The sequence below is a fragment of the Nelumbo lutea genome, chromosome 8 (genome assembly GCF_056320005.1).
Source record: "Nelumbo lutea isolate HS-2025 chromosome 8, American lotus-T2T, whole genome shotgun sequence".
NCBI classification, from domain to species: Eukaryota; Viridiplantae; Streptophyta; class Magnoliopsida; order Proteales; family Nelumbonaceae; genus Nelumbo; species Nelumbo lutea.
In genome coordinates this window covers 13397746-13418478 of record NC_142691.1, presented here as the reverse complement: position 1 = coordinate 13418478, position 20733 = coordinate 13397746, and the positions used below count along the sequence as shown (strand labels likewise).

Here is a 20733-nt window from a genome sequence, read left to right as displayed (position 1 = left end):
TTTCTATCTCCTCTGCCAAAAAAAGAAAAAGAACTTCCAAAGAGTTGTAGAAAATGCCCACTTCATATTAACCTTACTGCATATTTGAATCCTCCCCCAACAATTGTATAAGCTTCATTTGTTTCCTTGTTTTTTTGGAACAATTGCTGAAAAGAATATCTCTTGGTTTTTTTTTTCTTGGGAGGTGGAGGGGGTTGTTTATCGGATCGAAGCTCCACAGGAGGAGAGAGGGTCATGTGATGAACAAGTACAGCCCTTTTAATCCATCTAATAGATTCCTACCCACTGGTAGAGAATAGATTAATAATCCAAAAACAGTCTAATTTGTTGAATGCTGCGAAATCTCAGTATGGAGACATGTAAAATCTTGGATTGATTAGTGCAAAATCAATATCCAATTACATAAAAGACATTAAGCAGTAGTTTTTCCTTTTAAATATATTTTTAGTATATTTCATGGTAGTTCGATAACCCCTTTTTATCTATTTTTTTCCTGCATTCTAAATAAAAGAAAATATACAAAAATTAATCAATTGTTGTTTTTTCTTCTTTGTTCCTTATAAAATGATCTAACTTCTCTGAATAATATGTTTCATCATCTTAAAATAATGGTTGTTAAGAGGTCATTATCTTCCAAAGAACGTGGTTAATTGGTTATCATAATTGTTATTATTATTTTCATTAGCATCCAAGCTGTGAGTGGCCGAGTACATACTGAAGTCATCAAATCACCCCACTGTCTGGTTAAAAAATTAGACCTTTTCATCAACTTATGACAATCCACCTTGGTTTTGGTTTTAATTAATTATCAAAGGAAGATGCTAATCACTTGTGATTGTGATTTGCTTGATAACCAAAGAATATTATTGATTTATTAATTTCTACGAGCCCCTCATTGAGCTTGAGAAAAAAAAAAAGTATCTCCATTATTTGTTTAATTATGTTCTAATTAATTAATTATCTTTAATTAATGGGTTTTCAATTTTCATTGGGTATTGGGTAGTTTGATGTTGATACAGACCGCGACGTAGTCATCACCGGGAAAGAGTGGAAAGTGGAAACTGTTTCCAAATTCCAACCTATCTTATTTAGCGAACCTAACTACCAATATCTCACGATATATTCTTGGGTCCTTGGGAAACTAATGAGTGGATTAAAATTTAAATTATCTTTATTTAAATGGTGATTATGGATAAATAATTCAAATCAAAGCCTATCTTTCTCTGGGGCAGGGCACCTACTGCAATTCCTTCTGTGGGTAATACAATGGCACGTGTGCTTAATTTGAGTGATATTTTTTTTTTGAGACACCTTTTGGTCATTACATTACACCATAAGAAAATTAAGGCCAAGTTTGAGAGTGTTTATTTAAAAAATAAGTGATTAAGAACAATTGTTTATTCTAATAAGTATTTTATTAGCATTTGGTGAAAAGTCACTTATTTTAAACAGAGATAGTATAGATATTTTGGAAATGATGTAAGAGCCCAGATAAGCCAGAAAATAAATAAACACTTAAAAATAAATCCAAAATTTATGATTCTCAAATAAATATTTGTTCTTAAAATAAACACTTATTCTAAACTTATCTTTTAAATCCAAATAAGCGCTTATTGATGTGGTTCCAGCTCAAAATAAATGTTTATTTTAATAACTATTTATCTTAAACACTCCCAAATTTAGCATCGCAATTTCTTTCTTCCCGACTGTTTTTTATGGCTTACCCCCCCCCCCCCAAAAAAAAAACAGTTTTATATAAAAGTTACTTAAAGGCAACATCCATAATCATTTCGTTTGGTTTGATTGATCGAGTTGGAGGAAAACAAAGACTCTAAAAATTCTTCGTGATTCATGAGTTATTGATGATTCAGCAGTGATTAGGCTTGTCACTTGTGAGGTTTCATGTCTTTTGGTCATTTTTTTGAAAAGTAGTTGATGATGAGTGGTTAACACGTTAGGCCAGGGCTTATTAGGAAATAGGAATCCATCATACTCATGCATTATTCGTCAAAAGAATAAGATTCTTTGTTGGTCGAGTCGTGTAGAGGACTCTGACCTGCTGAATGACTGAATATATAACCCCGGCAATCTTTTCCACCTGACCCCACTTGCCGGCCTCTCCATGCACCGAGCGTGTCCTCTCTAGTCTCTTCATGCATTTTGCAGGTAACCCCAAAATTGAAGACTTAATTTGAAGCTTGACCTGGATTGAAGAATTTGACAGGTGGCCAAAAATCAATGTCCAATGGTTGGAAGATCTCTCGATTAATATTAAATCTCACTCACTCGCATCTCAAGACTACAAACTCAGAAAAAACATGGATGAAGACATTAAACCCCAGCTTCACAATGCGTAAACATGAAGAAACTGTTGGGTCTAGTAGTTGGATGCATGCATATTACTTAGATTCAGTAGCTCTATCATATATACATGAACATGGTGTCTAGCTAGAAGCCTAGCTAGAGCTTGACCATGCTATGATGTAGCTATAACAGCTTAATTTGCAGCTAGCTAGCTCTTGTAGCTGTTGCAAAGATAAAAGATGATCTTCTGTTTTTTTTATTTGTCACAGTACAGTACAAGGTACAACTTACGAGAGGATTAGGTGTAACTGGATGAATTTAAAAAGTAGAGCATGGAATATATAAACCTGGGAAAGCTCATTAACCTCGAAAAATTAATAGAGATAAAAAGGAAGGTTGTGGATTAATTGACCTCCCTTGACCCATATCTTTGTACATTAATTATCAATCTATCTAACAATCCCATTATTTTAAACACATCTATAAACTATATATATAGATATCTCTTAGGGTTTCCTTAACTAGTGTTTGAAAAATGGCAACATAATCTGAACCCGGTTTTTAGACCATGTCTGATGTTTGATTACATGTTTGGTGTTTTCTTATTTTATGCTGATGTGGCATTGAAAAATGCTTATGCGGCATCAATAGAAACGGTTCCAAAGAAAAGATAAAAAAAAAAAAAAAAAAGAAAAACGTTTTATGAGAAAACCGCATACCAATGCAACACCCTTTTCTCAAAAAACACTTTTCAGAAAATGGCATTGGTTCCAAGCATGCAACATCACTCCTCAATATTCTGTGTGTGGCTGACCCACCACATTGCTATACTCCCCGGTAGCCGTTAACAGTGCAACTTATTAGTTATTATGTATCTGTACCGTCTTATTATTATATCTCGCGAGATGAGATGAATTGGATAATCAAGCGACGAGAAAAGAAAAAAAAAAAAAAAAGGTTAAAAAGGAGAGAAAATGGGATCGTGGGGTCATGTTACGTGCATGGCCTCCGATGGATGCATATCCATGCATCTTTTAACAGTTTTACAGTGGCCGGCATAGAAGAAAGATAAAAACAACCCTGCTATCGGTTTCTATACATGTAATCCCCCGCTTACGTCATCAGTCATCTCTCTCTCTCTCTCAAAATAACAAAACCCACCTTCCCCTCTCTTTCACATATCACTTCTCAACTTCTTTTCCACATTCTCCACCTCTCCTCCGCCCTCTGCCCTCCGCCTCAGTGTCTCTCTATCTATTGCCTGCTAATCCCCTTGTCGGAGTCCGGATGGTTCAGGCGAAACGCCAAAGCATTTTTTTCATTTAAGCGGGAAAACACAAGTGAGTGGGGGATGGGGCCGTATGACTCCGGTATCTCCGCCGGAAGCAGCAGCAGCTCGTCTTCATGCGCGGGAAAACCGACGGAACTAGACGGGCTACTAGCTGGTGCCGGGTACAAGGTGAGGTCCTCAGATCTCCACCAGGTGGCACAGCGTCTCGAGAAACTGGAGACGTTCATGGTCAATGCTCCAACAGAGATCTCCCAACTCGCCTCCGAGGCTGTACACTACAACCCCTCCGACCTTGCATCCTGGGTGGACTCCATGCTCTCAGAAATCAATCAGCCCTTCCCTGTATCATCTTCTGATCTATCAGACTTTTCCGATTTCCATTACATGGATGATTTAGTAACTCTACCCCTCCAACACGAGGTGCTTACCGACGCCTGGGCCGATCAGAGTGCGCAACAGCAACAACCACAACCTCCTCTTCAGCAGCAGCAGCTGACTGTGGTGGCTGCAATTGAAGAAGATTCCGGCATCAAGTTAGTGCATTTGCTGCTCACGTGCGCCGAGTCAATACAACGTGGCGACCTCGCATTGGCTGGAACCTTGCTAGAAAAGATGCGGACGTTATTGTCGCGTGTCAACACTGGATGCGGCATCGGAAAAGTCGCCGGATACTTCATCGACGCCCTGAGCCGTCGGCTTTTCTCACTCCAAGCCGTATGCGCCGGCTCCGTGCTTGAGAACGAGATCTTGTACCATCACTTCTACGAGGCTTGCCCGTACCTCAAGTTCGCCCACTTCACGGCAAACCAGGCCATCCTCGAAGCATTCGATGGCCACGATTGTGTCCACGTCGTCGATTTCAACCTGATGCATGGACTACAATGGCCGGCCCTGATTCAAGCCCTTGCACTCCGTCCGGGTGGTCCACCCTTACTCCGTCTCACCGGGATTGGACCCCCATCTCCCGACGGGCGCGATTCGCTTCGTGAAATTGGGTTGAAGCTCGCCGAGCTGGCCCGGTCCGTAAACGTCCGGTTTGCCTTCCGAGGAGTGGCAGCTCAACGGCTCGATGATGTGAAGCCGTGGATGCTCCAAGTCGGTCCCAGAGAGGCGGTTGCCATAAATTCAATAATGCAGCTCCACAAGCTACTTGGTCCAGACCCTAATCGCGGCTCACCCATCGACTCGGTACTCGGATGGGTTCGTAGTCTAAACCCGAAGATCATAACGGTGGTGGAACAAGAGGCGAATCACAACCAACCGGAATTCCTGGATCGTTTCACAGAGGCATTATATTACTATTCCACAATGTTTGATTCACTAGAGTCTTGCACGCTCCAACCGGAAAAGGCCGTGGCCGAGATGTACATACAGAGGGAGATTTGTAACGTGGTAAGCTGTGAAGGTTCGGCTCGAGTGGAGCGCCACGAACCGCTGGCAAAGTGGAGAGCCCGGTTGGGTGGAGCCGGTTTCCGGCCGTTGCATCTAGGATCAAATGCATTCAAGCAAGCCAGTATGCTATTGACGTTGTTCTCGGCGGAGGGATACTGCGTGGAGGAGAACCAGGGTTGCTTGACACTGGGCTGGCATAGCCGGCCTCTAATCGCAGCCTCGGCCTGGCAAGCCGTCCCACTGCCCGACACCAACTCTCTTCCAACAATAAACGACTGTGTTTTGTAATTATTCTTTTCAATAATTTTCTTCTATATTTTTATTTTTATGTTTTAAATATAAATTAGGGTAATTTCTAATTTGACTATTTGAGACTTGAGAGGGAAGCTTTATTTTCTCAAGAAGGTTCTTCTTCTCAACCAATAAAAACTTTTTAGACAAACATATTCAATATATGGTCCGGTCCCAAGTTTTTCTCTTCTACTCCACCCTTCTTCTATATATGTATCATCACTTTAACTTAGTTGGATTCAAATTCTAGCTCACAGCCATCTTGAAATTGGGATTAATTAATTTGATGCTCGCATTGCGGTGGTTAATTAGGGTTAGTTAATTTGAGTCATAGAGTCAATTTCCCTCTAACTCCAATTAAGTAAACTATTTGCGAGCTTCAGCTTTTTGAGTCATAGACTCATCAGTCTCCCTCATAGTCAACTTGTACTTTCGTTAACATGAACTAATGGGCCTCATTAACCTATCAAAGCCCATTTTTATTTCTATAATTTTCACTTTTTTTCCTCTATTTAAGATCCATGTTTCAAACTTTCAACAGAAAGATGGAAAAAAAATCTCTCAAGTCATAAGTATGGTGGGGAAACATTAATTAATTAAAATAAGTCAACTTGGTATCTTGCTACTTATTATATACATACAGTGCGTCCCACATCTGATGCCAATCCACTGGTAATGGTAATGAACCCTCTTCTTATTGTAGGGACTAGCTATGACATAATGGCCGTTGATGCATCTATTTATTATCATCATGGCCAGGTAAACAGAACCCTGTAGTGTCACATGGCCCACGACTAATCAATGCCGTTGAAGTTGTTCAAGTTTACTTATTAAAGTTAGACATTAAACATCATTTGGGCTTGCCTAGCTTAGACTCCAATAAAAGTATAATACACCTGAGCGCATGCAATGCATCTTATTAGTTATTAGGTGCTGAGGCCACAAACCCACAATGAAGTAAGTAGTAAGCTTCAACACTTCAAATTAGAGGGAAAGATTAGAGGGGTCAAGAGAGACAAATTAGAGGGAAGATTAGAGGGGTCAAGAGAGAGCGAATCCCCCTAATTCTTTAGTGCAGTCCAATTTATAACCTTTAATGTCGAGAATACTTCCGGAGTAATCTCTAGCAATGCTTGCAATAGAACAACTTCCATCCACACGGGAGACGTCAAAATAAATTTTAATGAATCCTATCTTAACGCTCTTCCAGATGACTTACCGCCATCATTTTGTAGTTTTATCAATTTGCTTATTATACTGAGTACTTCTCTTTAAATGATCAAGAACCCTCTTAATGACCAAAGAGGGACGAATTGAAATATGTCAACTCTCGGAATAAGCAGCCTTGGCTTTGGTGGGGTCCCCTGAACATAATGAGGAGAAGATCACATGGGGGGGTTCTGTCTGAGTCGCAACTCTAGCTGCTCGTTTCCACATCTGATGTTAGCTTTTTTTCCCGTAGCCATTTTACAGAGTATCCCAAACGGGCTCCAACCCTTTATCGGCTCCGCGGCTTATTGCAGGTAGTAGTAAGTAGTAACTCAACTCAAGTGAAAAAGCTAGAGTTGTCCCAGTTGGGTGACCAATTTGAAAGTGAAAATGTGTAGATTAGGGCCCGCCATGACTTTTGGGTAACTTATAAAGACCCCTATATCATGGGGTCAGTGACAAAGACCTACTGAGTCTGAATTTTCATTTTGCAATAAATACTCTTCCTATTAGAGTTAATTTCAAAAAAGATTCTCATTTAACTGCTTAAATTTTTTTAAATCTCCAAATTATCCTTTTTCTTATTTATTTCAACATTTCCAAAAGACCTTTTTATTGCTCTAATACTTCCTTATAGATTTCTTTTATATTTAAACTTAAGATTTCATTTGATTTTGAATTTTTTTTAATAGATATAAATTTAAGATTTCATTTGGTTTTTCTTCGTTTATTGGAGAAAAGAGTGAGCACATTATATATTTTAATTCATGTCAGTGAAATGAAAAGGGGAATTTAAAGAAATTCATTTTTCTATGTCAATAAAATGGTTTTTGTTATTTTAATTGATTTTATTTATAGAAAATAGAGGTGTTTTGGGGTCAATTAGGGTTTAAGAGAAAAGGATAATGAAAATAAAATGAGGAAAGTTTCAATGGGTATTTTCTATTTCTTGTAAAGTGAAAATTCGGGGAAGTATCTGTTGAAAATAAAAATTGAGAGGGGTCTTTGTCACCGATCCACAAGGCCACAAGTGGGTTTTTGTAATTTACCCTTCATGAAAATTACTGGGGCTCATCTTTTAAGATTTTTCATTTTTGATTTGAACTGCACTAACGTGGAGTTTGGTTGGCTAGTTTTCCACTTTCCAATATAAGAATGGAGATTCAGTGATGCAAGTGACAGTTCAGTTTGCGGGCTGGATTGTTCCGATGGAACCTCGGATTCTTGATTGGGGAAGGTTTTAACCAGTAGAGAGGAATATTTTTTTTTTTTTCCTTTAAACAATGTCAGCTTTCTCAGAACACATGTACGAGTGTTTATGAAGTTCACGACTCGGTGATTACTGAAATAGTGCCAGCTTTATTATGGAGTTATTGGGACGATCGATCGAGGGTTTTGAATTTTGTTTACAGGAAGCAGGAGGTAAAGGGCCAAAAGGAACTCTCCGACTTGAGTAGTCCGCCGGAGATGGCCGTAAAATGTATGGTGGTTGCTGGGTTGATCGTTGCGAGTTGCGAGTTGCGAGCTGAGTTATGACTTATGCCAATCAAAGAAAAGAAATGGATGAGCAAATATCCGTCCAAAGTCCAAACAGTAGTGCATCCAGTTTAGGTCTTTCACATGATCACCATTTTCATTAATCGTCAATTCTCATTAGAGGTTAGATTCCTTTTCATTTGCAATGTCCAGTTGGAAGTCGACATGTGTTGCTATCGAGGTGCCTGACATGCCACATGGGTCATAATTGTACAATGTCACTCAATGAAACCGATGTATTTGCTAGACTAGCTTGTTAGTAACAAATCATCCATAGCCATAGCCCATAGGCACCTTTTTAATTAAGTTTCATTCATGAAATCAGAAAACAATTAATTCGAATGAGAACCCATATATAGATATATTTATATCTTAACAAGGTGAAACTTATTATATAATAAATATTACGGCTCTCTGTAAAATACCAACTAATTAAAATTAATGATAATGGTGATGGAAGAATGGAAAAGGAACAGAAGGAGCCATGATACCCATTATTGTACAGCTTTTCCATCACTTAAAAGCTGCATGGGTTTTTACTCAAAAGAAGAAAAGGTTTTCCCTTGTTGTTAGTACAAACTGTTTGTCAAATGTGTGAAAGGATTCATCAAGTGTTTGGTGTCTTAGTCAGCATCAGATTTCAACATATATAATTGTATAATTCCTCTTCCAAAGGAATGATGGCCATTGAAAATATTCAACTACCAACCCTCCCCCCCCGCAAATATATATATGTCATGGGTATGTTTTATTTTTGGTTTTAGGATTTCAAAAGGAAAATATATCCCATTCAGAAATGGAATTATATTGCAAGCACAATCATTTAATTGAAAATATTCAAGTACCAACCCCCTCCCCCCCCTAAAAACACAGACTACAAACCATTGCTAAATAATCCTTTCCTTTTGCTCTCTTATTATTATTATTTTTTTCTCTTACTCTCTTATATATCCATTTGTTGAGTCTTTTGGTGCAAGCCGTTGATTGCTTAGAAGCTCGGTAATCTTCATTTGGCTGAGAAAAGATCTAATCACCAGAAATATGATTGTCCTAAAAAAACGCACAAAACTCGACTTTTTGACTTTTTTTTATCCTGTTTTCATGTGAAAAGATGTACAAAAAGACATGACTTAACCAAATGGTATTCAGCCTACTAAAATTTTAATACAAAAACTCACATCGTCTTTTAGTTGTCACTTGATCTGCCAGAAGATCTTTCCAAAAAGACATGCCAAACGACACCATTAGACTGAATAGCTAATAATAGATCTTGTGAGAATTGACACCATTTATGGTAAAAACGAAAAAAAATCAAGTAATTTCCTAGAACACCAACAAAGTATGAAACGTGACTATTTAACATGCTTCTCCATGTTATTTTAAGGGAAGTTTATTTAAAATCTCCCTCAAGTATGTGACAATTACTAAAAATTCCCCTATTCCTCAAATATTTACCTTTACCTCCAAGGTTTTAAATATCGATACAGGATGATACGCTTTACTGGTGTATCGGTTTTTTTTTTATGTTTTATTTATTTTTTGGGTAAATTTCTTAAACTACCCTTATGGTTTAGCAAATTGACTAAGTGTACCCTTACTATTTGAAAATTTGACTAATGCTACCCCTACTGTTTTTCACAATTAACTAATACTTCCATTACCGTTAACGTTCTATCATAAACTGCTCACATGTGCCATCACTGATTGTTATATCTTCAAAAATACCCAATTTATCCTTTTATGTTCGGAAATGCCCTTTTCATCTTGGAGAGACGATTTTGGTATTAGCTTGAGAGGGAGAAGGAAGGGGGGCTCAAAGTTGGTTATCTCCGACACCGGCACCAGCATTTGCATCAATGTATTAGCACGAGAAGGAATGAAATGAGAGAGTGTTTCTCTCTCTCTCTCTCTCTCTCTCTCTCTCTCTCTCTCTCTCTCTCTCTCTCTCTCTCTCTGTGTGTGTGTGTGTGTGTGTGTGTGTGTGTGTGTGTGTGTGTGTGTGTGTGTGTGTGTGTGTGTGTGTGTGTGTGTGTGCCTGGCGGCCTAGCGGTCTGGCACAGGCGCGGACTGGCAAGCTGATAAAAGACTTTGGCTTCACATAAGACCTAGTCACCTCTTCGGCATGGGCAAAATAAAAAATCAAAGAGAGTGGACTACGAGTTGCTCCTAGAGCCTAAGGGCTAAAACACCACATAAGACCCAGTCGCCTCTTCGGCATGGGCAAGATCAAGGAGAGTGGACTATGATTCGCTCCCAGTTTCTAAGGGCCAAAATACTGAACTAGTGAAGACCTCCTCACTATATAAGACTTAGTCGCCTCTTTGGCATGGGCAAAATCAAGGAGTGGACTACGAGTCGCTCCCAGAGCCTAAGGAATTGAAATGACGCTTACGAGCTCATCGAATTATTCATTCTGGGCCAAAAGGAGAAATCTATTCTCTTTTTCGAGTTACTTTCGGCTCGGGAGTGGGGGGCAAATGATGAGGGCAGATTTGGCCCTCCAATGATATTGTGACACATGGCACCTCGGAACAACTAGGTGACACCTGGAACCACTTTGGCAACAACTTGCCTTAGCCAAGTTGATGGTGTTCCACCTGGCGGCTTGGCACGGGTGCCGATCTCACGGCCTAGCCCAGGCGCAACTTGGCCCTGGTGCGAGTTGGCAACCTAGCACAGGCACGACCTGGAGGCCTTGCACAGGCACCAACCTGGCGGCCTGACCTAGGCGCAACCTAGTGGCCTGGCACAGGCACTGACCTGGCAGCCTAGCCCATGCGAGACCTGGCACATGCGCTGACTTGGCGACTTGCAACATGTGCTCGCCGACGAATTCGACATGTATATCCAAACACTCCCACAACCCTTGGAAGTTGGCCCACGTGTCGAACGATCTGGAGGGTGGTCAACGTGCATGGTGGTTACCTCCAGGAATCTCAGACTAGTTAGACACGACCTCCTGGAGATCTCGGGGGCGGTACATGAGCAAGGCCTATATAAAGGCACCAACCCCAATGACAAGAAGCAAGTAAGAAAAATCTAGCTCTCATACTTTGTGATTTTTAGCTCGCAATTTGCTATGAGATTACCGACTTAAGCATCAGAGCGACCTCGCCGGGTTAGCCACCCCGGGTCCTCTGACGTTTGGTTCCTTGCAGGTCTGTAAAGAGCAACGAAGCTCATCAATTTAGCTCGCCACCAGGCAGCTCGACACTTAGGCAGCTCCAGTTCGGCCTTTAAGTCATTGGCCACTTGGAAATAGACCAAATGACGAGGTACTTAGCCAAAAGATTGATACATGACCAAAAATCGATTCTTCACTCCTCGAAGGCCAATACATCCATCGTTGCTCTCCATAGTTTGGTCCGACCAAATCACACAACAAAGCAGTGGAGGATTTTCCGTGTGTTTTGTGAACCCAACAACGATAGGAAAAAGGAGAGAGAAAGAGGGAAAGACCCATGTGGAAAAAGAAAGAGAGAGAAATAAGGGTTGAGAGATAAATAGCTCTAAAGGGTAAAATAGTCCTTTTATCTTTTTATTAATGGGAAATTAAGGGGTGTTAACGGTAAGGGAAATATTAGTCAATTGTTAGAAACAATAGGAATAGCATTAGTCAATTTTTAAACAGTAAAAGTATACTTAGTGAATTCGCTAAACATAAGGGTAGTTTAAAAAATTTACCCTTACCAATTTAGAGGGACCTGACTACCCTCTAAACGATGGCCTAACCCAATACACTCCCTAGGAGCATATCGGAAAGGCCTCTGGCTAGTAAACTAATGAAGCTTCTACTTCCCTCGTATCATGCAAAAGGGTTTTGCATTTTCTTTTTTAATTTAAATGGGTAGATGGGTAAACAAAATTTGTGTTGGCATGCACGTTTAATAAATGGAGGGTCTGCCAAGTTTCTAATCATTCTAAAATCGAATCAATCGATGTAAATGCCAAAAAAGCAGAGAAAGTATTAGTAAGTGTATGATGGCTTAAAGGAATAGATTTCCTTTTTTAACATTTGTCCTTCTTGTGAAATGGAACGACTATCTACGTCTAGTTGACATGTACAATAAAAAAAAGGCAAAATAGGGCAATTACTTTCATTCTAACCATTGAACGGATTGGCGGTTCAGTCTTTTGGGTTAATCGGTCCTTGACCGATTCAACGGTTATGGCTTAGGATCGGGTTTGGGGTAAAACAGAACCGGTTGCCTAGATGGTTTTCGAGTTGAACGGTCCAACCCTCTGGGTTGATAGTGGTTCAAAAACCATATTTGTAACCATGAGTGCTTTGGTTCAAGTCTTCATATCTTCAAAAGTATTTTGGGGTTTATTTAAGGTAGGTTGCACCAAGGCCACATCTCCAAAAGTATTTTGGAGTTTATTTCAAGCCAAGTTCAGTTCCAAGGCAGGTTCCACCATGGCTACATCTCTAAAAGTATTTTGGGGTTTATTTCATTACAAGTCCAGTTCCAAGGCATATTCCACCAAGACCAACAAGATCGATTTGGATAGAATAAACCCCTAGACCCTTAAACTAGCCTAGGTGGGGGTTGGTTCTAAGAATTTGGAACCAGACCCTCCTTTTAACAGATTGGGTAGGGTCAGTTCGAGACCGGTTCAAGATCGGTTCCATTTGGTTTCAAGTAAAACCTACCCATTTGCTCACCCCTGGTGTTAAGAACATCTTCCCATGAATGATAACATCATGTACGGGAGATGTTCTCATTTCATGCTTACGATGCTCAATGAGGAGTAAATCCTATCTCATGTACATATATAGTGCCCAGCGGGTAATTGTGGGTAGGAGATCTAGATCACTAGTATCATTATTTGGATAAGAAAACTATGCATGAATAACTCGGATTAGAAGGAAATTAAGACTTGAGAGAGATCCAATTCACCATTTCTTATGATTTTTATGTTTATTACAAAATGCATGTTACACTGGATTCATTTGGTTCATGGGAATAGGGGTTTGCAATTGGTATTAGAATCCCATTCTCATTCTTGGTGGAATGACACTTTCCCATTTGAGGAAATGCATTTGCTCTCCCTCCTTTTGAATGAAACCCCATTCCAGTTGTTTTCAATTTTCATTCCAATTCATATCTAAACCAAACAAATTATAAAAATTAGACCATTTCGGTTCAAATTAAGGGATTTCAATTCCAAATCTAAACCAAATAGATTTGAAACAGAAAATCTTATAAGTTAAGCATAGGGTGGGACTAGTTAGTAGTCAGTGATTCGAGTTTCGCCTAGAATTGGGATATGTTTATAGCATGGTTTTTAAAATTGACCCAGTGATCGAACCGGTCAGGGGTAGTTGCCGGGTCAAATGGTCTGGTTGTTTAAATCGAACGCTCGGCCCATTCTGACAAAAAAAATTCAAAAAAATAAAAAATGGTCAAAACCGTTCAAACGGTTTGAATGATTAATCGCCCGATTCAGTAGTTCACTGACCAAAAATCAATGATTTTGAAGAAAAATCTAGTTTTAAAAAAAAACGAAACGGTTCCCAATTTTACGGTCTGGTCCGGTTTTGAAAACCATGATTTATAACATAAATCCAATCCATACAAGATATCGCATAACGCTTGGATTACCTGGTTTAAACAAAACTTGGATCCCCATTCAACTTCAAAAGGAACCTTAATTTATAGATTGTTTTTAACCCTTGGATCCCCATTAAACGACATTCATCTGCCGGATTTATTCCTATCCAATGACAAAAATCATTCATTCCCTCATTAATGTACCTCTCACTGACATCAATGACAAAAGTTTGTATACAGTATATAATCTTTTTCAGTTGGGATTAATATTCTCGAGAAACTTTTGGTAATAAGTTCAACCAATTAAGGTTAAAAAGTTATAACGAGTCACAATCTTGGTCCCATAGGCCCATCGTGTGTCACCATCCAACCGTTGGCGTTGGGTGGGACGTATGTACTGAGTTTGGGTGGGCCCTGATCCTTAGAATTAGACACGTGTTAAGTTTTGATTTTTCATTATTCCGTCCTCTTGGAAATTGGGAAGTTTGTGGCGGTTGAGTCAAAATTAGAGACCCTGTTTTGTTATATCGTAAAATAGAAAGGATGGGTTTTGCTATTAAGATAGAACTTAGACGAAGAGGAGAGCCGGTTATAGGCCGTTATGGTATGAGCCGGTTATAAGCCGGCTTAGGCTGTGAGGAACTGAACTGAGTAGAGGAGGAGGAGACCAATTAAACGGACCACTCGAAAGTCAGAACCACCTTTGCGGAGCATATAACCTCATTTTCACGTGTTGCCGTCCCCGTTTTCCTGACAACTGGCGCCCACGCCATGCTACGGCTCGGGAGTCGGGACCACCACTCAACCACAGATCACGTGTCGGCCTTCTTCCACGTGGCGACAGTGATATCACGAGAAATCGTTGCTCGCTACAGCACCATCTTTACATCTCCTCATCCCCTCCCCCTTCTCGGTTGATTTTGCATGCCATTTAAAGGAAGCGGGGTCCACCGTCCACCTCAGATACATCAAGCCGTTGAAGGAAGGTCCACCGTCCACCTCAGATATAGCGGGGTCCACCACCCCCCGGCTATATATTCATCATCTCAGCCGTTGAAGGAAGGGTGAAAAAAAAAGAAAAAGAAAAAAGGAGGAATTAGGAATACACAGTGTAGAGATGGAGGACAAGAAGCTTACTAATTGAAGAGATGGCTGTCTGGTTGATGTACACGCGTAGCTGTTTCCTCGAAATGGGGTTGGGTCCCACCCGTAAATCGGAATATCCACCCCCCCCCCTTTTTTTACCTGTTGCCCCTCCTGATTCTACCCAAGTGAATCCGCGCATCCAAAACGGGAAAAAGGTGTTGAAAATGCGTTGATACCCCTATTACACACAAATCAATCCTCCATTGGATTGGAATCTCCTGTAAATCAGTCTGGTTTCAACCGTGGATGTGAGTCAAGGAAGGTACTAGGTACTAATACTATAGCTGGGGAGTGAATGAGACGAGACTGGACTGAAGAGAGGAGTTTCTGTGTAGGTGGATTTTGCTTATTATTGAGGGAGATGGATAACAACCGTATTCGTTGTACGGGAAGCAATAAATTAAATAGACATTTGGAAATGTTGGAGTGGAGGACATTTGATTTGTGGTCCTATTCTCGTAGAGCATATCACTGGTCCATTAGACAGAGCGTAGTGATAGACAGGAGAGGAGTGAGCGGTGAAGCACTGAACCTGAACCACAGCTACAAAATACAGCAAATCCATGGTCATGGTCGATGGTCCCCACCAAGGATTGGACGATTACAATGATTCTGATTTTAAGGTGATCTCTCTGACTCGTGTAGGCGTAGGCCCCACCTAGATATCTCAGTTCCTATGTCTCCCCGTCCTTATTATATGGTATAGGAGGAGGGGTGTGTGAAGATTGAAGAATGAAGAATGAAGGCACAAGCAGCCCAAAGTCCGAACTCCTAAGACCTAGATTGTTGGGGAGAGGGGAGAGCCGGAGGAGAAGAGTGAAGGGCAAGAGAGATAGATTGACCAATCTCCATTCACCATTCAATCAAAATCCTAGAATCCGACAGTTACAAGGTCCCCACGCTTTGCTTGGTATCATACTCTACCCTGCAGGGAACACACGTGCAAGCTTCAGAAAAAGGTTAAACAGTTGATGTGTCCCCCCACCACTACTGGGGATGGTTGTTGTCCTTAATCTGGGTGACTCCTGACTGTATTTATATATATATATATATATCCCACCATATTAAATATTTCACTATTAAGTAAGTAGGCCGTAAGTATTAACCACCTCCCCAACTGGATCCCTCTCTCGGTGCCGGGTCACCCATGAGATGACACTTTCAGATATCAAACCTCCCAAGTCAATTCGGATTAATCACTGCAACCACTTCATATTAAATATGAACCGGATCATTAATTTTGTCCATTAGAGAAGAAAACCCAAATATCTCACTAAAATGGGTCATGGGTGTTTTTTTTTCTTGTTTGGTGGGTTAATTAACCAGGGTGACAGAGATGATCAGAAGCAAATGCTTCTCACAAAATGAAATGGGCCTGGCACGAGGGGCCCATAGCCCATTATCGAATCAAAACCCACCCTTCAATTCATATGGGCTGAAATTGTCAGACCAGTGACTCTACTCCATCTCCATGATTCGGTCCTCCTGGGTGATTCAGGTTACCTGCTGCACCGACTCTTTAGTCTATAGTGATGTAGACTACTAGTAGGTAAACGGAACCCTCAAGGCTTCAAATACAGTTAGGTCTGCTTGAATGATGAATCCACAAAGAGCCAAGCAGGTGTTTGGTCATTTGTCACTTTGTCAGGTTCATGTAGACTTAATCATCTCTGTTATTGACAGAACCACACATCCATAATTCTCTTTGTTAGCGTATTCTTTTCTTGTTTTTGTGATGGAGGCCCATCCCAAGGCCCATCTCACTCCTAGGGGCGGCAGCTCCTAGGATAAGACCAAGAGTCCAAGATAATTCAAGAATTCAAGAATTATCAAAATTCAAGCATTCAAGATCCATCAAGAATTCAAGAATTCAAGACTTATCAAAATTCAAGAATTCAAGAATTTAAGACTCATCAAGAATTCAAGAATTCTAGATTATCCAAGATTCATGCATGGATAAGATCAAGGAGATCGGACGGGGGAGATCAAGTCAAGAAGAGTTCGATCCTATCTACAAGTCAAGAAGAGTTCGATCCTATCTACAAGTTTGAGATGTTTAGATCAAATCTAATTTATTTTCCTAGTTCTTTTATAATTTCTCAATGTATTATAAATACTGCTATTTCCCAGTATTATGAATCAATTCATACTTCAAATTTTCAGAATTTCTTCAAGTTCTCTTCTTCCTATTTTCGCTACCTTTTTCTCTCTCCTAGAGAAATCGGTGTTTTTCGCTAGGTGCTAGCGGACGCTCGGTGTTTGCATAGCCAGCTCCGGTTCTCATTGCTTCCACGCTGCGTCAGGTGGTATCAGAGCAAGGAATTCGCCCAGTCATGTCCAACCCAGATGGTAGCAATCGCAACCCACCCCGTGACGGAGATCAGGGGTTCCCAGCTGTTTGGAGAGCAATCGAAGAGCAACATACAGCCACACGTAACATCGAACAACAATTGGCAGAGGTGACTGAACAATTGCAAACCTTGTTACGGGAGGTTGTCCCACGAATCCGGGAAAATCCACAGCAGATCGCTGGAGACGACCAAGACAGACCATCCGTCGCTACTGCGTCCCGACGTCCAGTTCTTGACGATGACAGTGATGATGATTTCAAATTTGGTGGTGCTCCAATTCTTCCCGGCAACGACAGAAATGGTAGGAATTGGCACAATCAAGGTAATTTCAACCCCCGTAGGAATAATGATGAATTTAAACTCAAGGTAGATATTCCTACTTTTAGTGGAGATCTTGGTATAGAGGGACTTCTGGATTGGATCACAGAAGTCGATAGGTTCTTTGATTACATGGAAATACAAGAGGAACGAAGGGTAAAATTAGTAGCTTTCCGATTAAAGGGAGGCGCATCTGTTTGGTGGGAACAGATGAGAGAGACCCGGATGAGAGAAGGAAGGGGTCCTGTTCGAACCTGGAGGCGCATGAAACAATTAATTAGAGGTAGATTTTTACCTCCTGACTATGAACAATATATGTTTGAATCTTATCAGAGGTGTGTGCAGGGTTCTCGTAGTGTTAATGAATATACATCTGAATTTTTTAGATTAGCTGAAAGAAATCAATTATCTGAAAGTGATAACCAGCAGACAACCCGTTATCTAAGCGGGGTGAGACCGTTTATCAGAGATAAAATTGGTGTACAGATGGTTCTTAGTGTGCAGGAAGCAAGGAACCTAACCTTGAAAGCAGAATTAATGTTCCAGGACAAGGCACACAGTGATAATTATCGCCGGTACAGCGGGAGCGACAACAGGCCAGCAACTGTTGATAGGAACAAGTCAGTACCGGCAGCACAACCTTCTCACCCGGCAAGTACAAGTAACACCGGTAAGGCTACTACAGGAGGACATACTCGAGGTAATCCTTCCAACCCTCCTAAACCCAGTAACCCTTATGCAAGGCCTGCTCCTATTAAATGTTTTAAATGTAATGAGGTTGGACATAGATCCAATGACTGTCCCAGGAGGAAGGCAGTTAATATGGTAGAAAGGGAAGAGGAAGAAGATATTGAGGAAGAGGTATATTGTGGACCTGATGGGGAGGATGAAGAGGGTCCATATGAACATGAGGAGTATACTTGTGTGGTAAGAAAATTAATGTTGTCCCAAAAAAATAAGGATATTTCTCAACGGCATAGATTATTTCGTACCAGATGTACTATCAAGGGAAAATTATTTAATTTAATTATTGACAGTGGTAGTCAAGAAAATATTATTTGCAGGGATGTCATCCAACAATTACAGCTGATTCCTGAAAAACATCCCAACCCATACACAATTGGGTGGATCAAGGAAGGAGGCGGCGTACGAGTGGAAGTACGCTGCAAGGTACCTTTTTCAATTGGTAAGTACCATGATGAAGCATATTGTGATATTGTAGATATGGATGCTTGCCATATTTTGTTAGGGAGGCCTTGGCAATTTGATACAGATGCAAGGCACATGGGTAGGAAGAATACCTACCAACTTGAAAAAGAAGGTACACGCTATACTTTGTTACCCATTGCAGAAAAAAATGTTACAAATACTCCAAAGGCACATGAGAAAAATTTCCTTACCATCACCCATCATCATGCTAAATTTGTTAAAGAATGTAAGGATACTCATGAGATACATTTGTTAGTAGTAAAAGGAGAAGATGTTAATGATAAAAATACAATTCCAGCTGAAATACAGGGACTACTGGATGAATTTAATGATGTAGTTCCAGAGGAGTTACCAAATGAACTCCCTCCCATGAGAGATATACAGCACCATATTGATTTTGTTCCAAGTGCTAGTCTACCTAACCTCCCACATTACAGGATGAGTCCCAAGGAGAATGAAATTTTACGTGAAAATGTAGAAGAATAATTGAAAAAGGGACACATTGAAATCAGCATGAGTCCTTGTGCAGTACCTGCCTTATTAACACCTAAGAAGGATGGCAGTTGGAGAATGTGTGTCAACAGCAGGGCCATTAACAAGATCACCATTGGGTACAAATTTCCCATTCCTCGGCTGGACGACATGCTGGATCAACTAAGCGGAGCTGTAGTTTTCTAAAAAATAGATCTCAGGAGTGGATATCATCAAATCAGGATCCGTCCCGGAGATGAATGGAAGACAGCCTTCAAGACTAAAGATGGCTTGTTCGAGTGGTTGGTCATGCCCTTTGGACTAACCAACGTACCCAACACTTTCATGAGGCTGATGAACCAGGTATTGCGCCCCTTCATTGGTAAATTTGTGGTTGTGGTAGTCTATTTTGATGATATTTTGATATACAACAAATCTATCTTTGAGCATGTGGGACATATTAGGGAGGTATTGAAAACATTGAGGGAAAATAAATTATATGCTAATTTGAAGAAATGCATCTTTATGAATGATAATTTATTATTCTTGGGATTTATTATAAGCAAGGATGGTGTGAAAGTAGATGAGGAAAAGGTGAAAGCCATTAGGGAGTGGCCGACCCCATCCACTGTCACAGATGTCAGGCGATTTCATGGGTTGGCAACCTTCTATAGGCGTTTTATTAAGAATTTTAGTAGTATCATGGCTCCCATTACTGAATGCTTGAAAAAGGGGAAATTTCAATGGGGAGAAGAACAAGAGCAAAGTTTTACTCTCATAAAAGAAAAGTTATGTACTGCTCCTGTTCTTGCCTTACCTGATTTCAATAAATTATTTGAAGTTGAATGTGACGCCAGTGGAGTTGGCATAGGGGCTGTATTGTCCCAAGAAAAAAGACCCATTGCTTTCTTTAGTGAAAAATTATGTGAAGCCAAGAGAAAGTGGTCTACCTATGACAAGGAATTTTATGCTGTGATAAGAGCCTTGAAAACATGGGAACACTATTTTATTGCAAAAGAATTTGTTCTCTATACTGACCACCATGCCCTAAAATATCTTAGTGGGCAAAAGCAATTAAGGAGTGATTTACATGCCAGATGGCCTGCTTTCCTAGACAAGTTCCCATATAAAATTGTGTATAAGACAGGGCAGCAAAATAAAGTGGCTGATGCACGTAGTAGGCGTGTAGCTCTCATCAAGACCCTCAGCGTTGAGATCGTGGGTTTTGAGTGCCTAAAAGACTTATATGCCCGAGATGAAGACTTCCAACAGGTATGGGAGAAATGTGTGAATAAGCAGCCAGCGGAAGACTTGTTTATTTATGACGGGTTCCTTATGAAAGGGGAACAGCTGTGTATCCCTTACACCTCCCTCCGCGAAAAGATCATCAGGGATTTGCATGGGGGTGGACTAGCAGGACACTTGGGAAGGGACAAAACAATAGAAGCTGTTAAGGGGCAATATTACTGGCCGAAATTGAGAAGGGACGTCTCTACCATCGTAAGCATGTGCTATGTTTGTCAGACAGCTAAGGGACAAACCCAGAACACAGGTCTCTACATGCCCCTACCCGTTCCTACTGCTATATGGGAAGACTTGTCCATGGATTTTGTTCTCGGCTTGCCAAAGACCCAGAGGAACATGGACTCCGTCTTCATGG

At 40.6% G+C, this 20733-nt stretch overlaps 1 protein-coding gene and 1 pseudogene across 2 annotated transcripts; both read left to right on the top strand.

Moving 5' to 3' along the window:
* The first annotated feature begins 3410 nt into the window (after positions 1–3410).
* LOC148842821 (protein SLENDER RICE1-LIKE 1 pseudogene) lies at positions 3411–5470 on the top strand (annotated as a pseudogene). Its single transcript, XR_016102772.1, has one exon. The product of XR_016102772.1 is annotated as a protein SLENDER RICE1-LIKE 1 pseudogene (transcript).
* A 10959-nt stretch (positions 5471–16429) lies between these two features.
* Positions 16430–18546, top strand: LOC148842820 (uncharacterized). The gene is made up of 2 exons (XM_088959271.1): positions 16430–18320; positions 18458–18546. The coding sequence occupies exons 1-2, from the start codon at positions 17058–17060 to the stop codon at positions 18488–18490; spliced, it is 1296 nt and encodes a 431-aa protein (XP_088815397.1). The 5' UTR covers positions 16430–17057; the 3' UTR covers positions 18491–18546.
* Positions 18547–20733: the final 2187 nt, after the last annotated feature.